The 23,354-nt window shown below is 58.7% G+C and overlaps 2 protein-coding genes across 5 annotated transcripts in view; one reads left to right on the top strand and one right to left on the bottom strand.

Annotated features, from left to right (window-relative positions):
- The window catches only part of IL4I1 (interleukin 4 induced 1), a 39,333-nt gene extending 29,314 nt beyond the window's left edge, over positions 1-10,019 (top strand). The window contains exons 1-8 of one of the 3 annotated variants that reach the window (XM_082367618.1): positions 3,721-3,755; positions 4,074-4,108; positions 4,198-4,436; positions 5,127-5,239; positions 5,853-6,054; positions 8,159-8,227; positions 8,579-8,715; positions 9,073-10,019. In XM_082367618.1, coding sequence (XP_082223744.1) covers positions 4,096-4,108; positions 4,198-4,436; positions 5,127-5,239; positions 5,853-6,054; positions 8,159-8,227; positions 8,579-8,715; positions 9,073-9,982 — 1,683 coding nt within the window. In that variant the 5' untranslated portion in view covers positions 3,721-3,755; positions 4,074-4,095 and the 3' untranslated portion in view covers positions 9,983-10,019. Of the gene's footprint in view, positions 1-272; positions 409-3,720; positions 3,756-4,073; positions 4,109-4,197; positions 4,437-5,126; positions 5,240-5,852; positions 6,055-8,158; positions 8,228-8,578; positions 8,716-9,072 lie in introns of those variants that run through there. The other 2 variants (XM_082367617.1, XM_082367616.1) reach the window with 2 other exon arrangements.
- A 266-nt stretch (positions 10,020-10,285) lies between these two features.
- Positions 10,286-23,342, bottom strand: TBC1D17 (TBC1 domain family member 17). 2 transcript variants are annotated; one of them, XM_082367614.1, is made up of 17 exons: positions 23,139-23,342; positions 22,600-22,698; positions 22,316-22,390; positions 17,697-17,820; positions 16,712-16,919; positions 16,126-16,252; positions 15,864-16,022; positions 15,369-15,497; positions 15,178-15,281; positions 14,553-14,647; positions 13,977-14,093; positions 13,783-13,883; positions 13,605-13,704; positions 12,017-12,114; positions 11,734-11,850; positions 11,101-11,187; positions 10,286-11,019 (listed from the first exon to the last, which is right to left on the bottom strand). In XM_082367614.1, exons 1-17 carry the CDS (start codon positions 23,157-23,159, stop codon positions 10,813-10,815), a joined length of 1,968 nt encoding a protein of 655 aa, XP_082223740.1. In that variant the 5' UTR covers positions 23,160-23,342; the 3' UTR covers positions 10,286-10,812. The 2 variants fall into 2 exon arrangements, with proteins under 2 accessions (XP_082223740.1, XP_082223741.1); XM_082367615.1 differs by having other exon boundaries at positions 16,126-16,237; positions 23,139-23,328.
- Positions 23,343-23,354: the final 12 nt, after the last annotated feature.

Here is a 23,354-nt window from a genome sequence, read left to right as displayed (position 1 = left end):
CTTTGCCAACTTCTGTCTTACGGAAACATCCTCAAGTATTCACCTACAAAAATGATAATATGTCTGGGGTTTGCTGTAAAATAATCAGTGGGGGAGGGAGAAAGTGTAAATGAAACAAGATAGGCTATGAGGCGATGAATGCACCTGGCTTCATCATCCTAGTCTGTTTTTATATGTGTTTGAAATTTTCCGTAATAAAAAGCTTTCGAGAAGGGGGCATCTGCGCTCCACGGCCTCCCAACTGCTCTGACCCCATACCAGGACCCTGGCATCTCTGGTCTAACAAGGGAATCGGGACAGAGCCAGCACCACTCAGCCCGGTTTCGCACACACCCAACGATGACTTCTGTCCCAGGCTAACCAGAAAGGCCATGGGCGCTGAGAGAGCCCACCAGAGCCAGCCATGCAGTGAGTGCCCCCATCAGAGCCCTGGGATTCTGGAAACTGGGGAAGGAGGGGAAGGGGGCTCTGAGGGAAGGGGGCCCCTGTCTAGGGGTCAGGCCAGAGATCAGGGCCTCAAGTAGGTCTGTCCTCTGCCCTCTGCACCCCTCCCCATCCAGTTCTGGACCCCCGACTTCTGCCTGGGGCCCTTGGCATGCCCTGGGTAGGCCCTGCCCTCCTCTGAGACTTGGTGAAAGTTTTAATACTGACCACTCAGGGTCTTTGGACTGACTCAGAGGAAAGAATATATATAAGGCACTAGCCCTGTCCGTTGCCCATCTCTGTGGCCACCATCACTAGTAGCTGCCCTGAGGGGCCACAGAGGCCCCCCCGGGGCGGTGGGGGGGAGCGGGGCCAGGTCTCTGGCTGCTTCGGATGTGACCTAACCCCATTAGAACTGTCATTGTGGTTCTAGAAGCCAGGCAAATAAGGTAGGGTTTTCTCCCTAGAGACAATTTTTACCTGAAAGGGTTGAAAAAGCCCCAGGTCTTTCCCACCATCTGCCCCCACCCTCAGTTCTCGCTGTGTGTCCTATATCTCCTACTCACAAGCTTAGGAAACCTAACCTAATCCAAACCACTCTTTCTCATGACCCTAATTCATACCCTAATACCCTAAATTCAACCCTAACACCAATCTCTGATTTTATCAGGAATGAGTCTGGAAGATCCAGTTATTTCTACCAAAGCAACCCCCAAATTACTCATAATCTCTTGACCCCAAAACAACCTTTGGTGTATGGCCTTCCAGCATTTCTTTTCCTGCCAACTGTACCGTGGACCATATCTGGCCGCTCTTGGGCGTTCCACCCAACATCAACCAAACCCTAGCCCCGTGCTTCTCAGCCGGGGCGATTCTGCCTCCCCTTCCCCCGGGAATGGTTAGCGATGTCTAGAGACATTTGTAGCTGTTAAGCCTTGAGGGGCAAGTGCTACTGGCATCTGGTGGGTAGAGGCCAGTGATGCTACTCAACATCCTACAATGCACAGGACCTTCCTCACAAAAATGGTCCCAACTGCATAGCACCGAGACGGGGAGCCCCTGCCCGGGCCCCATCCCCGGTCCACGAGCCTGAGCTAACCAAGTGTTAACCATCCTGGAGCCGGGCCGCTGGGATCAAACACAGGTTCTGCCCCTTCTTAGCCGGTGCCTGATCTGAGCCCCAGTTTTCTCCACTGTAAAATGGGGACAGCTCAACCCACCCTGTGAGACTTGTCACTGGAGTCAGTGAAGTAGAACGTGTAGCGTGTCGGGCACGCAGTACTCAGCAGGACCCACCGTCACTTTATCAGCATCAAGGAGACCGAGCAGGCCTTGCCCTCGTAGCCTCCGTGAGTCCTGCTCGCCTCCCCACCTGACTCCTTGCATGGGGTCTCTGGGGTAAGGCTGCACGCCTTCCATAGAGTCCAGGGGGTGAACTGGGGGTGTGCCCGGAGCCAGGAGAACTGTGAACAGAGACCTTGTGCAGGAGAGACCAGGGGGTCAACCCAGATGCTCTGCGGACCAACACTCCTTGCCCAGACGTGCCCTGGGAGCCCCTTGGCTCTGCCGCCTCCATCCCTTTCTGCTTCCATGTTCTTGCTGCTCCCTTTCTCTGTGTGGGACATTGCCATGAGGCCGTAGAGCAGAGGGGCCTCCGGGAAGGGGACGGGGTGGGGGTAGGGACCTGGGATCCGGTGGACTCCCAGCTCTGCTGTGTCCCACTGTGGGACCCGGGGCAAGTGCCTTCCCCGCCGCGGGCCAGGTTCCCTCTCCCTCACAAGGTGTGTAAGGTCCCGACGAGATGGCACGCCAACCCTCCACGTCATTGTGAATGAAGCAGGCGGGGTCTGCGATGGGAAGGCCTGTGCCAGTCCTGGGGTCCGCCCCTGCCCGGCCCCTGGCCACCTCTGGGCCTCAGATTCCTCCTCTACCCAGGGCAGAGCTCTGAGCACAGGCCACCTCAGAGAGCGGCAAGCCTCTCGCTACTGGTTTTTGCTGACTCTCGCCCTTGGCTTTCTCTCAGTGTCCAGCTCACTGATTTTGTTCCCTTCTTGGCCACCGCCTCCCCACCCGCATCAGATGTTTTCTGACTCACTGGTATGCACCCCCTCCAACCCCATACCTCCGTCAAACCACATCCCTCTTTCATTTACTGTTTGGATTTTCCCAACTGGTTGCTGCAGAGGACCTGCCGCCCTCTGGCTTTCCTCCTCACCACTCGCCTGGTGCTCTCTCCTCCAACCCCAAGAAAAATCCCCAAGATGCCTCTCCCCACCCCCTTCAAGGGACCCACCATGTGTCCCCTTGGCTAAAGCCCCAAAGCCATGAGCCACGCAGGGTCTCCTTGGAGCCGGGTCGCCCTGTTCTCACTGCCTGCCCCTCGCCCCTCAGGAGAAAAGGGCCCACGGACAGCGGGTGGTGATGGCCACAGCCAGGGAGAGAGACAGAAGCACTGGACAGTTTCTCCGAGGTTCCCCCCCCCCTGCCGCCGAAGCCCTAGCCTGAGCCGAGCGCCACAGTGGTTCTCAGCGCAGGGGAGACGGGCTCCTTGCGCAGGGCTGGGGTTGAGGGGGCCTTCACTGAATCCCTCTAGCACCCGCGCGGCGGCAGCAGCTGGCATTTCCTAAGAAGCAGCTTCTAGTACTGACCCGGCTGCTGTTCCCAGGGCCCCGACCTGGATTCACTGCCTACTCCCGCCAGCACAGGAGCGACCCCCCTTGACAGATGACACCGGTGCCAAAGAGAGGGGAAGGCCTGCTCCAAGTCCCCCGCTGGCAGGTGCCAGACTCAGGACCCAGGCAGGCTGGCCCAGAGCTCGTGCCACCGACCACGAGCTGCTGCCTGCGAGTCCCCTGCTGTGCCCGTTTCACTGAGCTCAGAGCGGCCATGTGGCGGGGGCCAGCGAGGGCCCTCCAGCGCACAGGGACGGCTGACACAGAGAAGGACTCAGAGGCTGTCGCAGGGCACACGCAGCCCCAAGGCCAGAGGCCGCCTCTCCCCCTGCTCTGAGAATGAAAGAGGCAGAGAGGGCAGAGGAGAGGGCAGACACAGGGGCCCTGCGATCAGATCAGGGGGACCAAGGGCTCGGGGCAGGCCAGACTGATTTGCTTCCTCCCGACCCCTTCCTCCTCCGCCGCGCCCCCTCCGGCCTCAACTAGACTCTGAGCATCTGACCCGCCGCCCAGGAAAGGAGTTTCGTTTCCCACAGCTCGATTACCCAAAAGGGAGGGGAGGGCGGGGCTCGGCTCGGTTTAAGGACCGAGAGGGGGGACTCGGCAGACAGGCGGAGGGGACAGAGGAGAGAGGAGGTGCTGCTGCGTGCGGAGGCCGAGGTAGCGAGGAGGCTGCAGAGAGACTGGGCCCCACGGAAATAGACGGGGAGACAGGGCTGAGCAGGGCAGATAAGGGAGAAACAGGGAGACCCAGAGGAGGTGAGAGAAAGAGGGGACAGAGAAGAGAGACAGGAGAGGAGGGGAGACAGGCGAGCAGAGACCAGGAGCCGGCTAGCCCGGGATCAGGGGACACACACGTCTAGAGAGACCGGAGCCATAGTGGGGAGGGCTGAGGTGGGCGCGGGGCAGCCCACAGCGGGCCAGGCTGGGGGGGACACAGGCTCCTGTCACAGTGGCCCTGCTTCCCCTCCAACCCAGACACGTCTCCCCCCAGAGAGACATGCACTTCTTGGGTAAGTAAGCAGGGGAGGGGGCAGAACCCGCTTTTCTCTCCCCACATACCCGCTGACCTGCCCGCTGACCCTGTCCTTCTTCCCCCCAGCCTGGCGCCTCCTCGCCCTGGTCCCCGTCCTCCTCAGCCTGGCGGCCTCCCTGGACTGGCAAACTGCCCAGAGCCACGACCCCTTCGAGAAGTGCATGCAGGATCCCGACTATGAGCAGCTGCTCAGAGTCGTGACCTTGGGCCTCAACCGGACCTCGAAGCCCCGGAGGGTGGTTGTGGTTGGTGCGGGCGTGGCTGGGTTGTTGGCCGCAAAGGTGCTCAGCGATGCTGGACACAAGGTGAGAAGTGCTGCTTGCTGTCTACCTTGAGTCTTTCCTGCTGCGGCTGGGAGTCCTGGGTAGAGGGACCTGGCTACGTCCCTGTTGAGGGGTGGGGGTGATGGGAGGCGGAGAGAGGGAGCTATGCTTTCCTTGTGGTCTGGGGAGCGAGGCCTGGAACCCTCTGCTCTAACATGAAACCCAGAGGGAACGTGTGTCTGTGCTGAGGGGGCTTTGACTTTCCCTGCCCCACTCTCATCCTGGAGGAAAGTCCCTTGAAACCTCCTCCAACCTCCTGGGGGGAACGTGTGTTGGTGGAGATGGAAACTCCACACAAGGGGAAGTGCCCCCTGAAGTCTAACCCCTGTCGCTCTCGCTGAAATCCAAGAATGAGTATGGGCCAGGCCAGTGGCTTCAGTACACACGAGAAATCTCCCCACTCCCTGAGCTGGGAAGTCCCTCTGAAATCTGGCCAGCGGCCTTCCTGCTGCAGTCTGGAAATTGTCACATTGTACATGTTCACTATGACTTTCTGTTCTCCCACCAGCCCCTCCCACCTCCCCATAAAAAAAGATCCTTCCTTCATCTTCATCTGTGCTGCTGTGGGGCTGGAAGGTTGGGTGGGTGCCCGGGGCGGGGGCTGCAACAGGGTTGAGATGGGGGGTCAGTGGGAGGAGCTAAAGCATCTGCTTGCTGCCCATCGTCCCTCAGGTCACCATCCTGGAGGCAGACAACAGGATTGGGGGCCGAATCTTCACCTACCGGGACCGGAAGACCGGCTGGACTGGGGAGCTGGGAGCCATGCGCATGCCCAGCTCGCACAGGTGGGGCCTGACCTGGGGGCCAGGCAGGTGCGGGGCCACCCCAGCCCCCACCTCTGAGCCCAGACTCAGCCAGATTCCCAGCTCAATCACTGCTCCAGTGCCAGCACGAACCTCAACTCTGACCCCAAACCTGGCGCCCCAGTCAAGTCAGGCCTAGACCCAGCCTCCAGCTCTGCCCTTTTCCTGACTGACACTTCCAGGCCTCCCGGCTCCAGCCCCACCACTGAACCCCTGAAGTGCTCAGGCCACTGCGTCCAGCCCTTCCAGACCCCCAGCTCTATCTTCCCCGACCCTGGTCCTTTCCCCATCCCCAGCTCCCACCCCCATCCAACACAACTCTGTCCCCATTCCTACTTGATCCCCAGTGAAAGCGACCTCCCCCTCCAAAGCCAGTCCTGAAGTGCTGCCGCCCTCAGCCTTCCAGCCTTGTTCCCCTTTCATTCCCATCCCTGGCACTGACGACCCCTAATCTAGCCCGGCTCCAGCCTCATGCCCAGCCCCAAGCCCCGTCCCCAGCTGCCCCACCCACCCCCTTCCCTTCTCCAAGCCCCACTGGGGAGAGGGGCCCCCACCTCCCCCGCCCGACCCTCACCAGCGGCTCCCACTCCCTCAGGATCCTCCATGAGCTCTGCAAGAGCCTGGGACTCAATCTGACCAAATTCACCCAGTACGACGAGAACACGTGGACGGAGGTGAATGAGGTGAAGCTGCGGAACTACGTGGTGGAGAAGATGCCTGAGAAGCTGGGCTACAAGCTGCATCCCAAGGAGAAGGGCCACTCTCCCGAAGAAATCTACCAGATGGCTCTCAACAGGGTAGGCGCGTCCGCGAGCCCTGCAGCCCTGTCCCCCTGCCCCCGTCCTCCACGCTGTCGTGTCCCATGCCCTTTCCTCCTCCTGGCCTAGCTTTCCTTTTCCCATTCCTTCTGGTCTCCCATCACTGGCTCTTCCATCTTTAGTTTCCCCATAAGCCCTGCTGATCCCCATCTCCCATCCCCTTCTCACTCACACACTGGCCGGGACAACCTCACCTTTCTACACCTTTGGGGTTTTTTGTTGGTTTGTTTTGGGTTTTTTTAGGCTGCGTCATTCGGCACATGGGATGTGGGATCTTAGTTCCCTAACTAGGGATTGACTCCATGCCCCCTGCATTGGGAGCTCGGAGTCTTAACCACTGGACCGCCAGGGAAGTCCCTCTACACCTTTGGTTTAAACTATGATCTGTGGGCTTATGTTTTCCAAGTCCATCTCCTGAGACCCAGACCTATGTCTGTCTCCCCCTGGCCATCCCCCAGCACCCTCCAGCTCCCACTGAGCTCAGCAGCAGCTTCCCTGAACCTACTCAGATTCCTGGGTTCCCCATCTCACAACAGTGCCATCATCACCACCCCCAGTCACGAAGCGGAACTCCAGGGGCCATCCTCGCTTCCTGCCTTCCCTGTCAGGCCCCAGCTCCATCCGTCCTGCCCTCAACTGTCTCACACTGTTCCTACCTCTCTGTCCCCCCAGCTCCAGCCCCAGCTCAGGCCTGGACCGCTCCCTGCATCCTCACCCTGGCCCACCCTGCTCACAACCCCCTGTGCTCCCTAGCGCCTCAGCCTCAGGTTCAAGCCCTGAGCAGTCTGGTCTCTCCCACTCCTTTAGCCCCATCTTCTCTCCAAGAAATTTTTATTGCCCACCCCAAACTCTCATGGTGGCCCAAACACCTTCGGCTCTGTACTCCTTCGTATGCACTATGCTTGTCCGCCGTCCCACACCCATGCCACTGACCCTGCCTGGAAGGCCTTTTCCTTTTCCCACCCAGGGAACCCTTTTCATCCCTCAAGAACCAGCTTCAGTGTCCCCTCCTCCAGGCAGCCTCCCCTGATGCCCTCAGGGAGGAGCCAGCCTAAGCCTCCTATGGGAGCTCCTAATTGTCCATCTCCTCTTGTGGACAAGGGTGGGCACTTAGTCCAGGCCATTTCTGTGCCCTGCCAGTGCCCAGTTTAAGGAGCCTAGGGAAATGTGAGGGGAAAGGTGAGTGAGTGAGTGAGTGAGTGAAGGGACACCTCCTTCAGGGAGTTCCCCGGCCACAAGAGAGAAGCCAGGTGGACAAAGGAGAGGGCTGAAAACAGAGGGCAGCGAGTCTTCCGGGAGGGGATGAGACTTGAACAAAGCAGTGAAGGATGACCACTTGGATGCCCGGCGAAGATGAGGGGGATGAGCAAGTGCAGGGGCATGGAGGCGGGGGAGACTCAAGGGTGGTCCGGGCCCTGGACACTGTGCTGTAGACCTGAAGCTGCCCTAAGAGATGGTGACCGAGGGGCTGGCAGCGGCCTTGAACGGCAGGCTGAGGGCTGGAACTCTGCGGCTCCAGGCACTGGGGAGCCACAGAAGCCTGTGGGCAGGGAAGGTGCCGTGAATAAACCCCTGTGAGCAGTCATGCCCTGTCAGGGCTGATGGGTGGGTGGCAGAAGGGACTCCACTTCCGTCTGCGCCCACAACGATCCAGGCGACAGATAATTACCGTCCATAAGGACACAGCGCTGACTGAGACAAATAATTACCGTCCATAAGGACACAGCGCTGACTGAGACAAATAATTACCGTCCATAAGGACACAGCGCGTGGAGCGCACAGGCTGGGACAGAGGCAGGCAAAATAACACCCAACCAGGATGAGTGTGACATTGTCCGGGTGGACCGAGCGCCCGGGGAATGAGGGGTAGGAACGACTCAGGAAGACTTCCCAGGGTGGCGATGTAGTTGCAGTGGAGGGCAAGGCTGAGGGCCGAGCGTGGGCAACATCCTGGCAGCTTGAACAAGAGAGGTAAATGGCCGGCCATGGGCAGGAGCAGGAAGAGAAGCCAGGTTTGGACCCCGGGTGGGGCCTCCCCGGTCCTGTCCCCACAGCTCAGCGCCATCTGCTTGTCCCGCCACAGGCCATCAAAGATCTCAGGACACTGGGCTGCAGAAAGGCAATGATGAAGTTTGAAAGGCACACGCTCCTGGTGAGTGAGGGCCTCGCTGTCGCTGTCTGAGAAATGACGACAAGGAGGGTGCCCATGGGGCCTTGGGCGGGGAGTCAGAGGGCAGGAAACTGGGACCCCAGGCCTGCCACCTCCTCCCTGCCTGACGGGGCTGGACACGCCCCTCTTTGGGCTTCGTTTTCCCTCATCTGTCACAAGGGCGGGGGGGGGGGGGGGGGGCGCCATATCGCTGAGGTGCAGGGAACCGCACTAAGCGCGGTCGTGTCACTGAACTAAGTAAGAGGCTCCGCGGGGAGCGGCCCCGTGGGAGGGGGTACGGAGCCGGCAGGTGCAGCCTGCCTGGGCCCTGACCTGGGCCCCGCCGTCCCCCAGGAATACCTCCTCGGGGAGGGGAACCTGAGCCAGCCTGCCGTTCAGCTCCTGGGAGACGTGATGTCCAAGGACGGCTTCTTCTATCTCAGCTTCGCCGAGGCCCTGCGGGCTCACAGCTGCCTCAGCGACCGGCTCCGGTGAGGCGGCGGCTGGACAGACGGAGCGGGCGGGGCTGGCGGGGTGGGCGCGGCCTGTAGAGGTGGGGGCAGGGGCCCAGGGGGCGGAGAGGCGCGCTCGTCCCGCCACACTCGCCCCCGCATCCTGGGTCCTCCAGGGGAAGAAAGGTACCTGGAGAGTGGCGTGGCCCTGAGGGGACGAGGCGGGGTTCCCGGGTCACACCGCTCTGCTCCCGGGCCTCGGGGGCCATCGGGGACTGACGAGGGCGGGGGTAGATGAAGGGGTGGGATTAGAGGGAGGGAGCGGGGAGTGTCTCGGGAGGGGCCGCTGTGGAGATGCAGGGCCCGAGAGCCCGTCACGCACCCGCCCCGCCGCAGGTACAGCCGCATCGTGGGCGGCTGGGACCTGTTGCCGCGCGCGCTGCTGAGCTCGCTGTCGGGGCCTGTGCTGCTGCACTCGCCCGTCGTGGCGATTAAGCAGGGGACGCAGGAGGTGAGCGTGCACATCGAGGCCTCGCGCCGGGCCCGGAATCTGACGTCCTTGACGGCCGACGTGGTGCTGCTGACGGTGAGCGGGCCTGCGCTGCAGCGCATCACCTTCACGCCGCCGCTGACGCGCAAGCGGCAAGAGGCGGTGCGCGCGCTGCACTACATGCCGGCCACCAAGGTGCTCCTGAGCTTCCGCCGGCCCTTCTGGCACGACGAGCACATCGAAGGCGGCCACTCGAACACCGACCGCCCGTCGCGCGTGATATTCTACCCGCCGCCTGGCGAGGGCGCGCTGCTGCTCGCCTCGTACACGTGGTCGGACGCGGCTGCCACGTTTGCTGGCCTGAGCCTGTCTGAAGCCCTGCGCTTGGCGCTCGACGACGTGGCGGCGCTTCACGGGCCCATCGTGTACCGGCTCTGGGACGGCAGCGGCATCGTCAAGCGCTGGGCGGAGGACCCGCACAGCCAGGGCGGCTTCGTGGTGCAGCCCCCGATGCTCTGGCGAACCGACAAGGACGAGGGGCAGGAGCACGATTGGGCGGCCCCCTACGGCTGCATCTACTTCGCTGGAGAGCACACGGCCTACCCGCACGGCTGGGTGGAGACGGCCGTCAAGTCGGCACTGCGGGCCGCGGTCTTGATCAACGGCCGGACCAGCAGCTGGAACGACCCCCGGACCATCAACAGCATGGGGCGTGTGCACGTGGCGCCCGCCCACCACCACCCGTGCAGCCTCGAAAGGGGGCGGGGCACCCACTCTCCAGCCTTACATGCGGTCACCGCTCCGCACACGACCTAAAAGAGGACCCAATATTAAAGTATTTTTGGAAACAGCAGTGTGGTCCCGCCCCCTCCCTGGCTCAGTTGCTTCCCCAGTTTGCAGGGAGCAAAACCATTAGCCCTCTTGGTAGAAGGGGCTGCGCCTGTCCTGGAGTCCCAGAAGCTGTCCTACTTCTTCCTGGGCCGTGGGCTCCGTTTGGGGGAGTAGGAGGTACAGGATGGACACCGCTTTGCGCCACTGGTAAACGTTAATCACAGTGCCCACCACGGCTGTCACGACACAGCGGGATCCTTATGTAAGTAACAAAAAGCCCAGCCGACATTGGGTTAAACACGAGTTTATTTTTCTCATAACAAGAAGCTGGTAGGCAGGGCCCCAGAGGGAACAGCCCCGCAGGCCCTTCCATCTCGGTTATGTCCGGGATGTGCCCCTGCACCCCAGCACCCCATCCTAACTCCTCCAAAAGCCCCAGACTCAGGCAGGTAAGGGAGCCCTGCCTCCACAAACCGCCACCATTCACCCCCAGGGGGCCTCCTCTTAGGCCTCATTGGCCGGATCAGGGTCACAGTGGTCAGACATCGACTCTGCACAGTGGTCAGAGGAGACCACGAGCCACCACCCCCTCTCCATCCAGAGCCAAGCCAACACGGTGGCCTCCCTCCTCCACCTACTCGAGGCCAACTAGATAGGAAAGTGTCAGTTTCAAGAAACCAGCTAAGAGAAGGGAGGCCTGGTGGAGAGCCCCGCCCCTCTTTGCGCCTCCCCTCCCCAGCCTCCGGGAGGGGCGGGGTCGTGGGGGGGAGCTGGATAAAGTGTCTGGTACTGAGCAGGCCGCCTCGCCCACACAGTTAAGAGTCCGCACATTCCTCCTCTTCCTCCTCCTCCGGCAGGATCTCCAGGCTGCTGTCAGGCTGCGGGACTGTGTCCGCGGGGGGCGGCGGAGCCGGTAGGGCGCCGGTGGGCGACAGCGGCAGTGGGGAGGCAGGTGGCGAGGGGCTCTGGGGCTCTGCGGGGGGCGCCAGGCCTAGGATCTCCTGCACGTTGTGGGGCAGCTCCTGGAGGGTTGGCGGGTAGGAAGCGAGAAGTCAGAGGTTTGCTGGGGGTTGGGGGGCTATCGGGAGGGGTCAGGGACTCACCCGGCAGGAGGTCAGCTGCCGGTAGAGGGCCTCGGCCCGCGTCAGCACGTCCTCCACGCTCAGCTTCATGGTCAGCTCGTTGATGTGCTGCGGGCGGGGGTGGGTCAGGCCTGCCTGCCTGCAAACACCCAGCCACCACCGCCCGAGCGCCTACTCTGTGCCTCGTGCCGGGATACGATTGAGGGAAGGCAGCCCGGGCTGGCCCTCTTGGGGCTCACAGTGGAGCTGGGGGATCAGGAGAGGTCATGTTCTCTCCGGCTGCTTGCCAGGCGCAGTATTCAAGGAAGGAAAAGGGCACCGAGCCCCACCGCCGCGGCCGCGCCCCACATTAATGCACTGGGGCAGGGGCAGGTGGCCCACTCATGCATGGGCCACATGCTCTGTGAGGACACTGCAGGGAGCCAGGGATAAGATGGGGTAGGAGACGGACAGACCCCGTCTCCTGGCCACCGTGCTCGCGGCTTAGCCAATCATACTTTCAACAATCCTATTCTGAGTGCCTACTACCGAAAGGTACTGTGGCACAGGGCAAGGCCAGCCTCCATGGAGTTCACACCCAGGTGCTGTGTCTTCTCCACACAGGTCAGGATGGGCAGGGGGAGGGAGGGGACTGGGAGGGAGCCAGGATCTCACCTTGAGGATCTCATTGGACCCGAAGCCTGAAAGCATGAGCGTGTCCCGCTCCATGTCCAGGATGGCGCAGGCCACCAGCAGGTGCAGGCTGGGGCCAGGGAGCCCCGTCCACAGCACCTAGCGGTGCCCAGGGGAGGGGTCACTGCAAAGCCTCTGCCTCAGGTCCCACCCAGGTCTGCCCCACGCCCTGCCCACCTCCCACCAACCTCCCTGCCCCACCCACTGGCAGTACAGCCAATCCATTTCTCCTTCTCAGCCCTCCCACCCAAACTGGCTGGCTCACCTCCCACAGCCGAAGGACATCCGGGAAGGGGAATTCCCTCTTGAACCAGATGAGCAGCCACCGGAAGCAGAAGCAGAGAGAGCCAGAGTCCTGGGAGTCTAGGGGAGGACAGCGGTGGGAGGGGCAGCACTCAGCTGAAAGCAAGCTCAAAATCGACTCCAACCCCGCTCTAATTCACAGGGCGCCCGGTGGTCGGACTGGACTCTAAGAAGTCACCCTGGCTGTAAGAACCCGCACCAGTCCGGGCAAGTGGAGGGGGCGCTTCAGAGCAGGCGCAGGGATGCTCGGCGTCAGCAGGAACCTTTCCCATCCTGCCTTCCAGGCTCCAGATGAAGTGAGCTAGCCCCGTGGTCCCCACCCTCACGTGGAAGGGAGGCAGTAAGACCAGTCCACTCAGGGAGAAAAATCTACTCAACATCCAAAGCTGGGGGAGGTGTGAGGAAACTGGCCCTCGTGTACACTGCTAGCAAAAACGTAAGCTGGTAGAACTTTCTGGAAAAGCAGTGATGGAGACAAATGTTTCAAAAGATGTAAAAATATGTACTGCACTGGATACAATATCACTTCTTGGAATTTAACCTAAAAAAATAATCCACGAATATAGATTCATCATGGTGAAGAACTACAAATAACCTAAAAGTCCAGCAGATCAGGTTAAATCTATTCTTATACATCATTAAGATGGACAGAACACCATGTAGTCGATAAGACTGATGATGTAGGGCTTCCCTGGTGGCTCAGTGGTTGGGAACCTGCCTGCCAATGCAGGGGACACGGGTTCGAGCCCTGGTCCAGGAAGATCCCACATGCTGCGGAGCAACTAAGCCCGTGCGCCACAACTACTGAGCCTGCGCTCTAGAGCCCACATGCCACAACTACTGAGCCCATGTGCCACAACTACTGAAGCCCACGCACCTAGAGCCCGTGCTCTGCAACAAGAGAAGCCACCACAATGAGAAGCCCGCGCACCACAATGAAGAGTAGCCCCCGCTCGCCGCAACTAGAGAAAGACCGCGTGCAGCAACGAACACCCAACACAGCCAAAAATAATAAATAAATAAATAAATAAATTAGCTTATCATTATCTGCATTCAAAAAAAATAGTACGAGCAACAGCAACTTTAACTTTCTTTTCTTTACGTGAATTCCCTGCATTTTTTACATTGAACAAGCAATGCAGTCAAATTTTAAAGCCGAAATGTAGCAGTCCCCGCCCCAGGAGCCCAGAGAGCCAGTTTCCAATCCCAGCTCAGGGGTGATTGGAGATAAGAGCTGGTTGGAGATGAGGAGTGTGAGGAGCTGCGCCCAGGTCCTTCATCTGAAAAGTCTGACAGGACACGAAGGAGCCACCTCAGCCGGCAGCAGGGGCGCGTCTGGCAGGGGTAGGGGACCCACATCTGCATTCGCTGAGGTTTTGCTCCAAACCGCAGTCCTGCTTTTACATATCAATTCTGGGTTCTGTGGGGATGTTTCTCTTGTTTGCACTATGTCCAAACATCCTGGACATTGTCTGTGGCCACTCCCAGAGACTCTGCAGCAAGGTCTGTGGTCCCACCATCATCCCCTGCCTACCCGCCGAGACACGTACCCAGGAAGTCGCAGAGCGGAGGGTCCAGCACCCTCAGGAGGAGCAGGAGTTGCCCGAGTTGCCGCTTCATTGTCTCCTGACTCTCCTCAAAGTTCCCATGCTGTGGGAGGGAGGGCCACGTGAGGAGCCAGACCCCAGCTTTTGAGGGGGCCTGTCTCCCACCCCTGCCGAGCCTCACCACGAGCTCCATGAAGCCACAGAAACACCAGAAGGCATCCACCTCGTTCTGAGTGACGTAGAGGATCGGGGAGAGAAGGTCACTCATGCCCTGGACGTAGCCTGGGGGGACATGGGGTCAGGTCCCAGCCGAGGCCTGCAGTGCGCTCCCCCCGCAAGGCCAGCCCCCAGCGACTCCCCCGGGCTGTGCCGCACCGAGGTCGAAGTGGTACATGCAGTAGGTAAGGAGAATGTCGTTCAGCAGGCCCAGCCCCGGGTTCTCGGGGCCCTCGTAGAATTTGTTGGTCCTGTCGGTGCGGCTCACATCTCTCTCTGTGGGGACAGGGGGCAAAGTGCAAAGGCGTGAAAGGTGCGCCCTGTCCCTGCCGGCTGGCCGCCAGCACACCTAGGCAGGTGTGGGTCGTCCAGAGACCATCTCGAACGCTCTCACGTGAAGTGCTGTGCTTCACGCTCACCAGCTCGCCACACCCTCCCAGCAGCTGACAGTTACTAAACCATCAACAGATGGGGAGACTGCGGCCCAGGGAGGCAGAATCACTTGCCAAGATCTCACAGTGAGCAGGTGGTAGATCTGAACCCACGGGGCCTGGCTCCCCTCCCGTGCTCCCCCCATCCCCGACCCCAGGGCCACTCCTCCCTGCTCACCCCCGTCTCACTCCCCCTCCATCCCTACAGATGGCCTCGCTCCTGCTCTCAGGGAGACAGGGGGCTCCCTCGGGTCCCTCCCGGCTGTTCCTGGTCTCACCATCCCACCCTTGCCCCCCCACCAACCAATGAGGCTGCGGTATCCGTGCAGCAGTGAGTTCCTCCGTTCCTGCTCCGGGCTCACAGATTTCCACTGCAGCTTCATGCGGAAATACTCGTCCCTGAGGGGAGGGGAGGGGTGAGATGTAGGGACACCCCCCCCCCACCCGCCTCCTCATCCTACAGGGCTCAGCCTAGGTCACCGCCCCTGTGCTTCCCCTTCCCCACATCTCTCATGACACAGAACACCCTGTGGGATTTTTTTGTTGTTGTTGTTCAAAGTCTGTCACCCCCATTGGACAGAGAGCACCAGGGGCAGGGACCGGGACACACGGCAGAGGCACAGGATACACCAGGAGCGACGAGAGGCGGCCCCATGGGGTTAGGAAGCCCGCTGCAAAGCGGTGACCACTGAAACGGCACGGCGCCCGAATGAAAACGGCATCGGAGGTGGGCTACGGGCCCTACAGGGGCGGGGCCTGGCCCACTGCCTCTGTCCCCGCTGTGCTCAGGTCGACGGCCCGTCTGTGCACGCGTAGCGCGCCGGTGCCGGGCCGCCCACTGGGATATGCTGTTGATCAAAAACCTCCAGTCGACTCAGGAGGCCAGAGGCTGGAGCGCAGCAGGGCAGGAGCCACGGCGTCTCACTCACGTTTTCTTGCGCACGTGGGCCTTGTGCTCCTCGGCTGAGCCCTCCCAGCTCAGGTACCCCAGGAGGAACTTCCAGGCCTCGCGTCGCAGGCTGGGGCTCAGACCCTGGAGGGCAGAGGGCAGCTCAGATGGGCCTCCCCTTGGCTGCCCGCCAACCCTGCCCAGGCCTGCCCGCCCCACTCGGCTCCTCACCCCCGAGAAGATGCGGGCTTTCAGCTCAGGGACCTGCTGCAGGCGGCCCTCGGGGCCCACGTGGCGGGCCCACTCCTCCTCTGTGACCGGAGGCGCCCGCTCCACAGCCGGCCTCGGCCCTAGCTCCACCTGCGGGACACAGGACGAGTGAGCCCAGGGCCTCGGCCCAGCAGCGCTCCCCAGCCCCACCGCGGGCCACTCCGAGTCAGCTCAGAGCCCTTCTTAGCTGCACGGACGGACAGAACGTTCGGGGCGGGAAGCATCTCCTTGGGTGGGTCAGTGAAAAAGTCATTCCCCAAGTCAGGAAACCCCCCCTAGTAATAACAGGCACCAGGTGCACAGGCTACAAGCACCTTCCACCAAGTCACTCATGAAACCCGATGAGGGCGGTGCTGTTATTATCCCCATCTCACTGGGGAAACAGAGGCCCAGGGAAATGCAGTCCCATGCCCATGGTGACAGCCAAAGAGCAGCAGCGTCCACCCTGATACTCACACAGGAAATGACCTCGAACCCAGGCTCGGGTTCGTCATCGGGGCCCGGAGGCAGGTCAGGGGAGGCCCCCTCCTGGTGCGGCTGCAGAGCTCCCCGGAAGAAGTTGGTCACACGGGAGAAGCTGCTGAAGGTGGTGGAGTAGGGGTCCTGGAGGAAGCGCTGGGGACAGCGCCGAGGGGCGGTCACCGTCCACCCTCCCCGCCGGGCCTGCACGGCCCGCCCTTCCCTGCCCACACCGGCCAGCCCGGCGCCGGGGACTCACAGACACCACGTTGGAGCTGTCCTGGTCAAACAGCTGGAGGTGGTGGAAGGAGCTGGAGAGGGCCGAGGAGTCATGCGGGAAGACGAGGTAGAGGCGGGAGTCCTGCGGGGAGCTGCGGGCAGGGCGTCTGGGTGACACACACGCAGGGTGCCCCGCTTTTTTTTTTTTTTTCTCAGTGTCCCGACTGCCTTTGGGGAATCCCTCGTCTCAGGCCTGAGACCACAGCTGGACCCCAGGGATGGCACAGGGCCCAGGGCTGGTCAACGAGGGCCTTCCACCTCCCTGGCCGGGGTGACTGACTCAGGGACAGGCCAACGAGAAGCAGCCCCAGGATGCTGCTGGAACGTGGGAAAGAGGTGCTTTCTACCCACCGGGGCCCCCAGAGAGTGACAGCAAACTCAGAAGGAAAAAGGGCAACTCCTTCTGCGTTCTGGGACCCGGGTCCCGCCTGATGTCAAACTGCCCTTTGATTTCACGGTTACACGCGCCTCTCAAGTCTCTTTTTCCTGCCTTTCAGTCAGTCTGGGTTGTATTACTTTCACAGCCGTGAGGGAGTCAGGCTGGTGGGGCCTGGGACAAGGCTCACCTGGCCAACAGCAGGTAACGGCTGAGGACGCGGAGCAGGGCGCGGGTGCCCCCGCGGTGGAAGTGCAGGACGGGCAGGGAGCCTCCGGCCTGCGTGACCAGGACGACGTATGCCCAGCTGAGGCCCGGCTTGGAACGGCGGATGGACTTGAGCTCCCCCAGACTCACGGAGAAGGCCCAGGAGCCCCGGGGGGAGCTGGGCTCTGCACCTAGGGGGACAGCAGCGTCGGGAGCAGGCGAGGGGCGGGGGGCGGGGGCGGGGAGCCAGAGGCGGCTCAGGCATCTCCTCAGAGCCCGCTGCGAGCCAGCCCCAGGCCCTCTGGGAAAGGAACCCAGTAAAAGTGGAGGGGAGCCTGGGGGACACGTGCCTGCCCCCAAATCTCCCCAGGCTCCCCACATCTGTCCCCTGCCCCCCCCCAACCCTGCCTGTCTCACCTCTGACCCTCTCTTCACTCTAGACCCCTCTCAAGCCACAACAAAAAGGCTGTGGTTTCCTAAACACACCTAGTGCCCCACACCTCTGGCCTTGCCCCCGCTGCTCTCTGCAGGGACAGAAAACTCTCAAGCAGCCTTCAGAGCTAGGCTGTGGCACCACCTCTTCCTGGAAGACTTCTCTGCCCCCTAGGGGGCTAGATACCTCCTCTGGTGCCCCCAGCACCCTGTGCGACTCCAGGGTGGCCCGAATTACCCTGTCACCCTGCAACCGTCACCGCCACAGCCTGGAAAATTCCATGGGCAGGACTTACGTGGAGGTGCCCACAGCCAATCAGGGAGCCCGGCCTGATGAGCAAAGCTGCAAACCCCAGAGACGCCGGCCACGCTGGACCTGGGCTGGGGACCGCCCTGCACCCCTCACCCACTCTCCTGGGACTGGAGGCCAGTGTGGGCGGCCATCTTGACCGTGGGCAGCAAAGCCCATGGAGCCATAACCACTGAGGGTAAGTCGTGTCTCCACCTGCCCCCCCAGGGGCACCAGCTTAGTCTACCTCTCGTGGGCTCTGAGTGGCGGGGCCGTGGCCGCACGGTGCTGATGACGGCCCAGTCGGGTTCATAGCCGGGGTCAAAGGTTGGTTCCTCCTCAGAGGTGCAGGAGTCTCCCCCACTGGTGTCCTTGGGGGAAGACAGGAAAAGAGACTGAGGGACTGTGGATTCAGAGTTTCCAGATCTGAGCCTCAAGGCCACCCTGGGAGATAGCCCCATTGAACAAAGAGGGAAACTGAGGCACAAAGAGGGCACAGCACTTGCTCTCAGGGTCGGTCACCCAGTGCAGCCAGGGAATGTGCCAGGACTTGAAGCCAAGTCTCATGGTGGCTCTAACCAAAGCACCCCCACGTGGAAAGCAGACAGCTAGGCAGGGGTTGGGGTGCTTTGCAGTCAGACTGCCGGAGGTCGCTGTCCTTAAAATAAGTAGGTAGTAGTTACTAGAGTAACTCAAATCAGGACCACAATCAGATACCACTTCACACCCACTAGAATGGCTAGAATAAAAAAAGACAGGCAATAGCAAGTGTTGGTGAGGATGTGGAGAAACTGGAACCTCTTACACTGCTGGTAGGATTGTAAGATGGTGCAGCCACTGTAGAAAACAGTCTGGCAGGTGCTCAAAAAGTTAAACATGGAATTACTAATATGACCCAGCAATTCCGCTCCTAGGTATACACCCCAGAGAAATAAACACGAACACCCACACAAAAACCGACATATGAATGTTCACAGCAGCATTATTCATGACTGCCAAGAAGTGGAAACAACCCACTGTCCATCAAACTGATGAATTAACAAAATGGGTAGATCCATACAATAGAATTTTATTCAGCAATAAAAAAGAAGGACGTTCCAATTGATGCTACAATACGGATGAACCTTGAAAGCAACCTAAATAAAAGAAGCCAGTCACAAAGAACCACACAGAGTATGATTCCATTTATATGAAATATCCAGAATAGGCAAATTTATAGAGACAGAAAGTAGATTAGTGGTTGCCAGGAGCTGGAGAAGGGGAGTACAGGTACAGGGTTTCTCTCAGGGATGATAAAATGTTCCGGAATTAAACGGTGGTGATGGTTGCAAACGTGTGTGAATACTAAAAACCACTGAATTATGCACTTTGACAATTTTAAGTTTTCATAAAGCTTGAATTTTTTTGAGTCTGATGGTAAGTGAATTCTATCTGAATAAAAGAAAAAAATAGCTGGCTCGCATTTTGTTATGAAAATAACATGAAGTGCCCAGCATGGGGCCAGCTGGTGGCTGCTTTTATTGACATGAGCTCAGGGGCCTGTTGGGCAGATTCAGGGAAACCATGCAGAGCAGGGCCATGCTGAGGGTCAGAGTGCAGTAAAAGCCGATGATGCTGGCCATGAGCCATGGGGGAGGGCAGGGAGGGGACAAAATGTGTGAGGATTGCAGCAACTGTGAAAGAATTCACAGCTCATGTATCTTCTTCCTCTATGGGAAAGGCTAGAAAGGTAAAAATTTCCCAGGCTCCCCTGAAGTTGCGTTCCAGGCACAAGAGCCTACCAATCAGATGCACTCAGATCTACAAAGTGGAAATTAGATAAGGGCAACTTCCTGCCACTCTGGCTGGTGTTTGGCTGACAAGGAAAAAGGAGGAGTCTTATCTCTGTCTTCATCTTCCTGCACACAGAGCGGTAACTGGGGCAGCAGTGGGGCCGATTAGCAGCTCTGATGGTAGTATTCTCGAATTTGACAACTCTAGTGACAGTCCCATTCCCTACAGCCCTGCCCTCACTGGATGGCAGCTCCCCTGGCAGGTCAGTTCTGCAGCGTCAGTTCTATTCCTCCAGCTTTTGTAAAAATTCTGTAAGCCTCCACGTCTTTGCATTTAACCCCTTGCTGCTTAAAGTAACTGGAGTGTTTTGTGACTCCTGCAGTAAAACCCTGCATGATTAGAAAGACTCAAGACTGTGAGTCTACCCAACAGCCATTTCTGCTGGATATTCCAGACTGACAAGCCACTCCCGCAACAGAAGCTGAAATATCCCAATATCCACTTTCCCAGCCTTCCCTGCATTTCTGAGTGGCCTAGGGACCCAACTCTGGCCAGTGGAAGCTGAGGGCACATCTGCAGGGAGTTTGCAGAAGGGAATTCCTGATAAAAAGGCACCTACAGGAGTGAACACCCTATTCAGGTTAGCCTCTATGTGCTGTCAAGGGAGGACATGGTGTTTGGAACTGTGGCAGCCAACCAGGGCCATGAAAGGAAGGCCAAGGAATGGCAGGGACACCTGTCCACAAGCTGCCAAACCAGCCCCTGGCAAAGCCATCTGTGCCCTCCCTGTTTTGTGACATGAAGAATTTGATAACTTTGCCAATGTTTACACAAAATAATGATAATTAGTAGTGTTGTTTGTCAAATATTTGCAGCTCTCCGCCCCTCGGCATACAGTAGGATTACAGCTCATTGAACTCTACTGGCTGAGTGGAGACATGCAACTCGTTCTGGCCAAAGGGCTGGGATATATCACTTCCAAGATGGACTGTTTAACTGCCAGGGAAAGACTTCTAGAGATCTCTTTCCCTCTGCCACAAGGAATGAGACCTTTAAGATGCTGGCTGCTCTAGCAGCATGCTTCCTTGAGTAATCATGATGAGCAGAGCTCTTTTGCCAACCTGAGATGCACATGTAGAGTGAACAAAAACAGTTAAAAAGGCTGGAGCTCCAGCAGCCCTTCTGGACCAGAAGGCAGCCTTAAGGACAGATGCCACATGTTGAGGATGGATGCCACATGCTGAGGATCACAGAGCAAAGTTGGAAGGAAGCTGAGTCATTGATAACATATGAACCTATACTGCTGACTTCTGGGCTTTGTAAAAAGAGAGAAATGAGCTGTTATCTTGTTTAGGTCGCTGGTATTCCTGTTTCTATTACGTACAACCAAATGCAACTCCTAACTCATGAGAAGGTTTCTGGGAAATCTCTTGTTTTTCCTGATAAAAAGGACAGATACGATTGGTACCCTGCTGGCCCCTTTTTCCTGCCTTAAAAGGCAGACGCAATGGCTGCAGCTGAAGTGGTCATTTAAACACCACTAGAGCAAGCACAGTAGGTTCTCAGCAATCCAGGCCCTGATATCACTAACCAAGGACAGCAGCCTCATACCTTTTGGAGTCTTATGAGGTGAAAGAAACAAACTTGTTTGCTCACTGTGTTGTCAGCTCAGTTTTGTGTTCCTTGGAGCTGAATGTATCCTGAATTCATATGTGCCCTTCCCATTGATGCCCATCTCAGTGGGTTTCTGTTATTTGAAAATAAGAGCGCCAAGGAGAACAGCAATATTCTCAAGAAAGGCACTCAGACTGCCTGTGAGGTTGGTGAAAATGCAAAATCCTGGTTGCTGCTGCTTCACCTTCCATAGGGGAGGCTCTGGAATCTCCATTTGAAACCCCAGGGCCCCAGCTGAGGCTTCATCCTCTCTTCCTGGCCCATCACACTGGCCTCCTCCCCGACCTCCCAGCCCCCAATCTCCCTCCATTTGGTCCTTCCATCCATCTCCCACATGACCCCCCAGATGGGGCTTTCCATACCCATACCTTTCCCCTCCCAAGGCTCACCTTGGTCCCCAGAACAGAGTCCAAGCTTCTCAGCCAGGCATTTCAGGCCCAACCATCTTTCCAGCAAAACCCTCTACAGAGATGTCCCACGTTCCGTTGTGCCCTGAAACACCCTTCTTCCTGCTGTCCCTGAAACATATTCTTTTGTTTTTTTGGCCGTGCTGCGTGGCATGTGGGATCTTAGTTCCCCAACCAGGGATCAAACCCGTGCCCCATGCAGTAGAAGCACAGAGTCTTAACCACTAGACCACCAGGGAAGTCCCCGCTGAAATATATTCTTGCCTGCTTCTCAACTTTAGAGTCCCAGCCCAAATGTCTGCTCCCCAGAAAGAGACGTGCTCTGGAATCAGTATGTTTGGGTTCAAATCCAAGTTCCAGTACTTCCTAGCTTTTCTGACCTCAGGAGAGGATGAGAGGATGAGGCTTCCTCTCATCGTGCCTCAATTTCTCAAAAACAGAATGAGGGGTGAGGGAGGACTTAGGCAGTGTCTGGGTTGGATTCATCTCTGGGTCCCAGCACCATCCAGCACAAGGGCCTGACAAGGAGACATCTGGAAATGAGAAGGGCGAGGTCTTGTACCCAGGGAAAGAAGGAATCTTGGCGAAGTGGATGAGTAGCCTCTGTCGGGTCTTGTTCCCTCTCTGGACATGATGGCAGGACTGCCCAAGAGAAAATGCCACACTCCGTCAAGTCCTTATGGGCTGAGAGCCCGTGGAACCTGAATCCACAGGCTGAGTTGTCCTCTTGCACCCTGGCAGAGCTCTCCCAAGAAGCAAAGGGGGTGAGGAGGCAGGCAGCTACCCCCATGGCCACAAATCTCATAGCGTCTACTTTCTTTCCGTGAATGGGGATCTTCAGCCCCATTTCACAGAGAAAAGGAAAGTGAGGAACAGAGAGAACTTAGGTCCCAACCAGGACCACACATGCTCCTAGGGTTGGTCTGGAATTGTATTCAAGTCCTTCAAATGCTTTCCACTGCCTCGACCTAGAAAAAAGCAAGTGGAGAAAGGGGAAGCAAGAGTAGCCTACCTTCTTGGAGAAGAAGATTTGGGTGGAATCTCCAGCCTCCTCTACAGGAGCCCAGTGCAGGAGGACGTCATTGTCCTGAGTGAAAAAAAGAGGGGTTGGGGGGGGGGCTTCCCTCCAAACTCCCCAAACCGTATTTCCAAACTTCCTCCCAGTTCTGGACCCTCAGCCTTAGAAAGCCACCTCTCCTTCCTAATGTCTCATTGCTGACCTCCACACTATACTCCTACAGATGTCGCCTCCATCCTGCTCTGGGCCTGCTCGAGCCCTGCTCTCTCCTGGCCTACCTTCTCCACAACACGGATGACGCCGGCGATGAGGGAGTCCGGGTCTTGGTGCTTCTTGGCACTGGTGTGCAGGTACACGCCTCCTTTCTCAAATACCACCTAGGAACGGGACCATTGAGGGGCAGGGCCCAAGCGTGGGAAGACACTCAAGGGGGCGGGGCCCTAAAGAGAGCCAATGGGAGCAGACTCGGGGGAGGAGCTATTCACCAGGGGGCGGGGCCCGGGTACATTTACCTAGGGGATGGGGCCCGGAGTGAAGCCTGTATAGATCCAGGCTTCTCTGGCACTCCGGAGGATGGGGAGGGGAGAAAGGGGGAGTGCATTCCAAACTGGGCGAGGCCCAGGGGGCGGGGCTAAATGATATGGGTCTCCCTAGGGCAGTGGAAGGAAGGGTGACAGCGCGTTTATTAAGGGAATGGTGTGCTTGTTAAGGAGGTGCTGGGCTCCCAGAGTCCCTGCAAGGCCTGAGAAAGAAGCAGACCATCGGAGGGCGGTGTTTCGCATAGACAGAAGCGAAAGAATGCGTCTTCAGTGCTTACCCTGTAACCGGCGCCCTCCATAGCCGCGGCCGAGGCCTCACTGCCCCGGCTCCCTCCTTTTCCGGGTCAGCGTGCTGTCACATCCGGATAGGAGACTCCCCTCAAGCCCAGACAGTGGTGGCGTCCCCATCTGTTCTGGAATAGGAATGGGTGTAACCATTTTTCAGAATGGGGTGGTTAAACTTGAACCACGAGGTTTCAAGTCACGTCACAGAC

This window comes from Balaenoptera borealis, assembly GCF_965194805.1.
Source record: "Balaenoptera borealis genome assembly, chromosome: 19".
In the NCBI taxonomy this organism is placed as follows: domain Eukaryota; kingdom Metazoa; phylum Chordata; class Mammalia; order Artiodactyla; family Balaenopteridae; genus Balaenoptera; species Balaenoptera borealis.
Note: the sequence above shows the minus strand (reverse complement) of the source record. Positions and strands in the feature narration are given on the sequence as shown.

Bases quoted from the DNA above. Each gene is read 5' to 3' on its own strand.
- TBC1D17 (XM_082367614.1), bottom strand. From the start codon at position 23,159: ATGGAGGGCGCCGGTTACAGG. The intron at 22,391-22,599 runs GTAGGCCAGGAG...TTTTTCACTCAG, and splicing joins TCATCCGTGTTGTGGAGAAG to GACAATGACGTCCTCCTGCA. The intron at 14,094-14,552 runs GTTGGTGGGGGG...CTGTCCCCACAG, and splicing joins CGGATACCGCAGCCTCATTG to AGAGAGATGTGAGCCGCACC.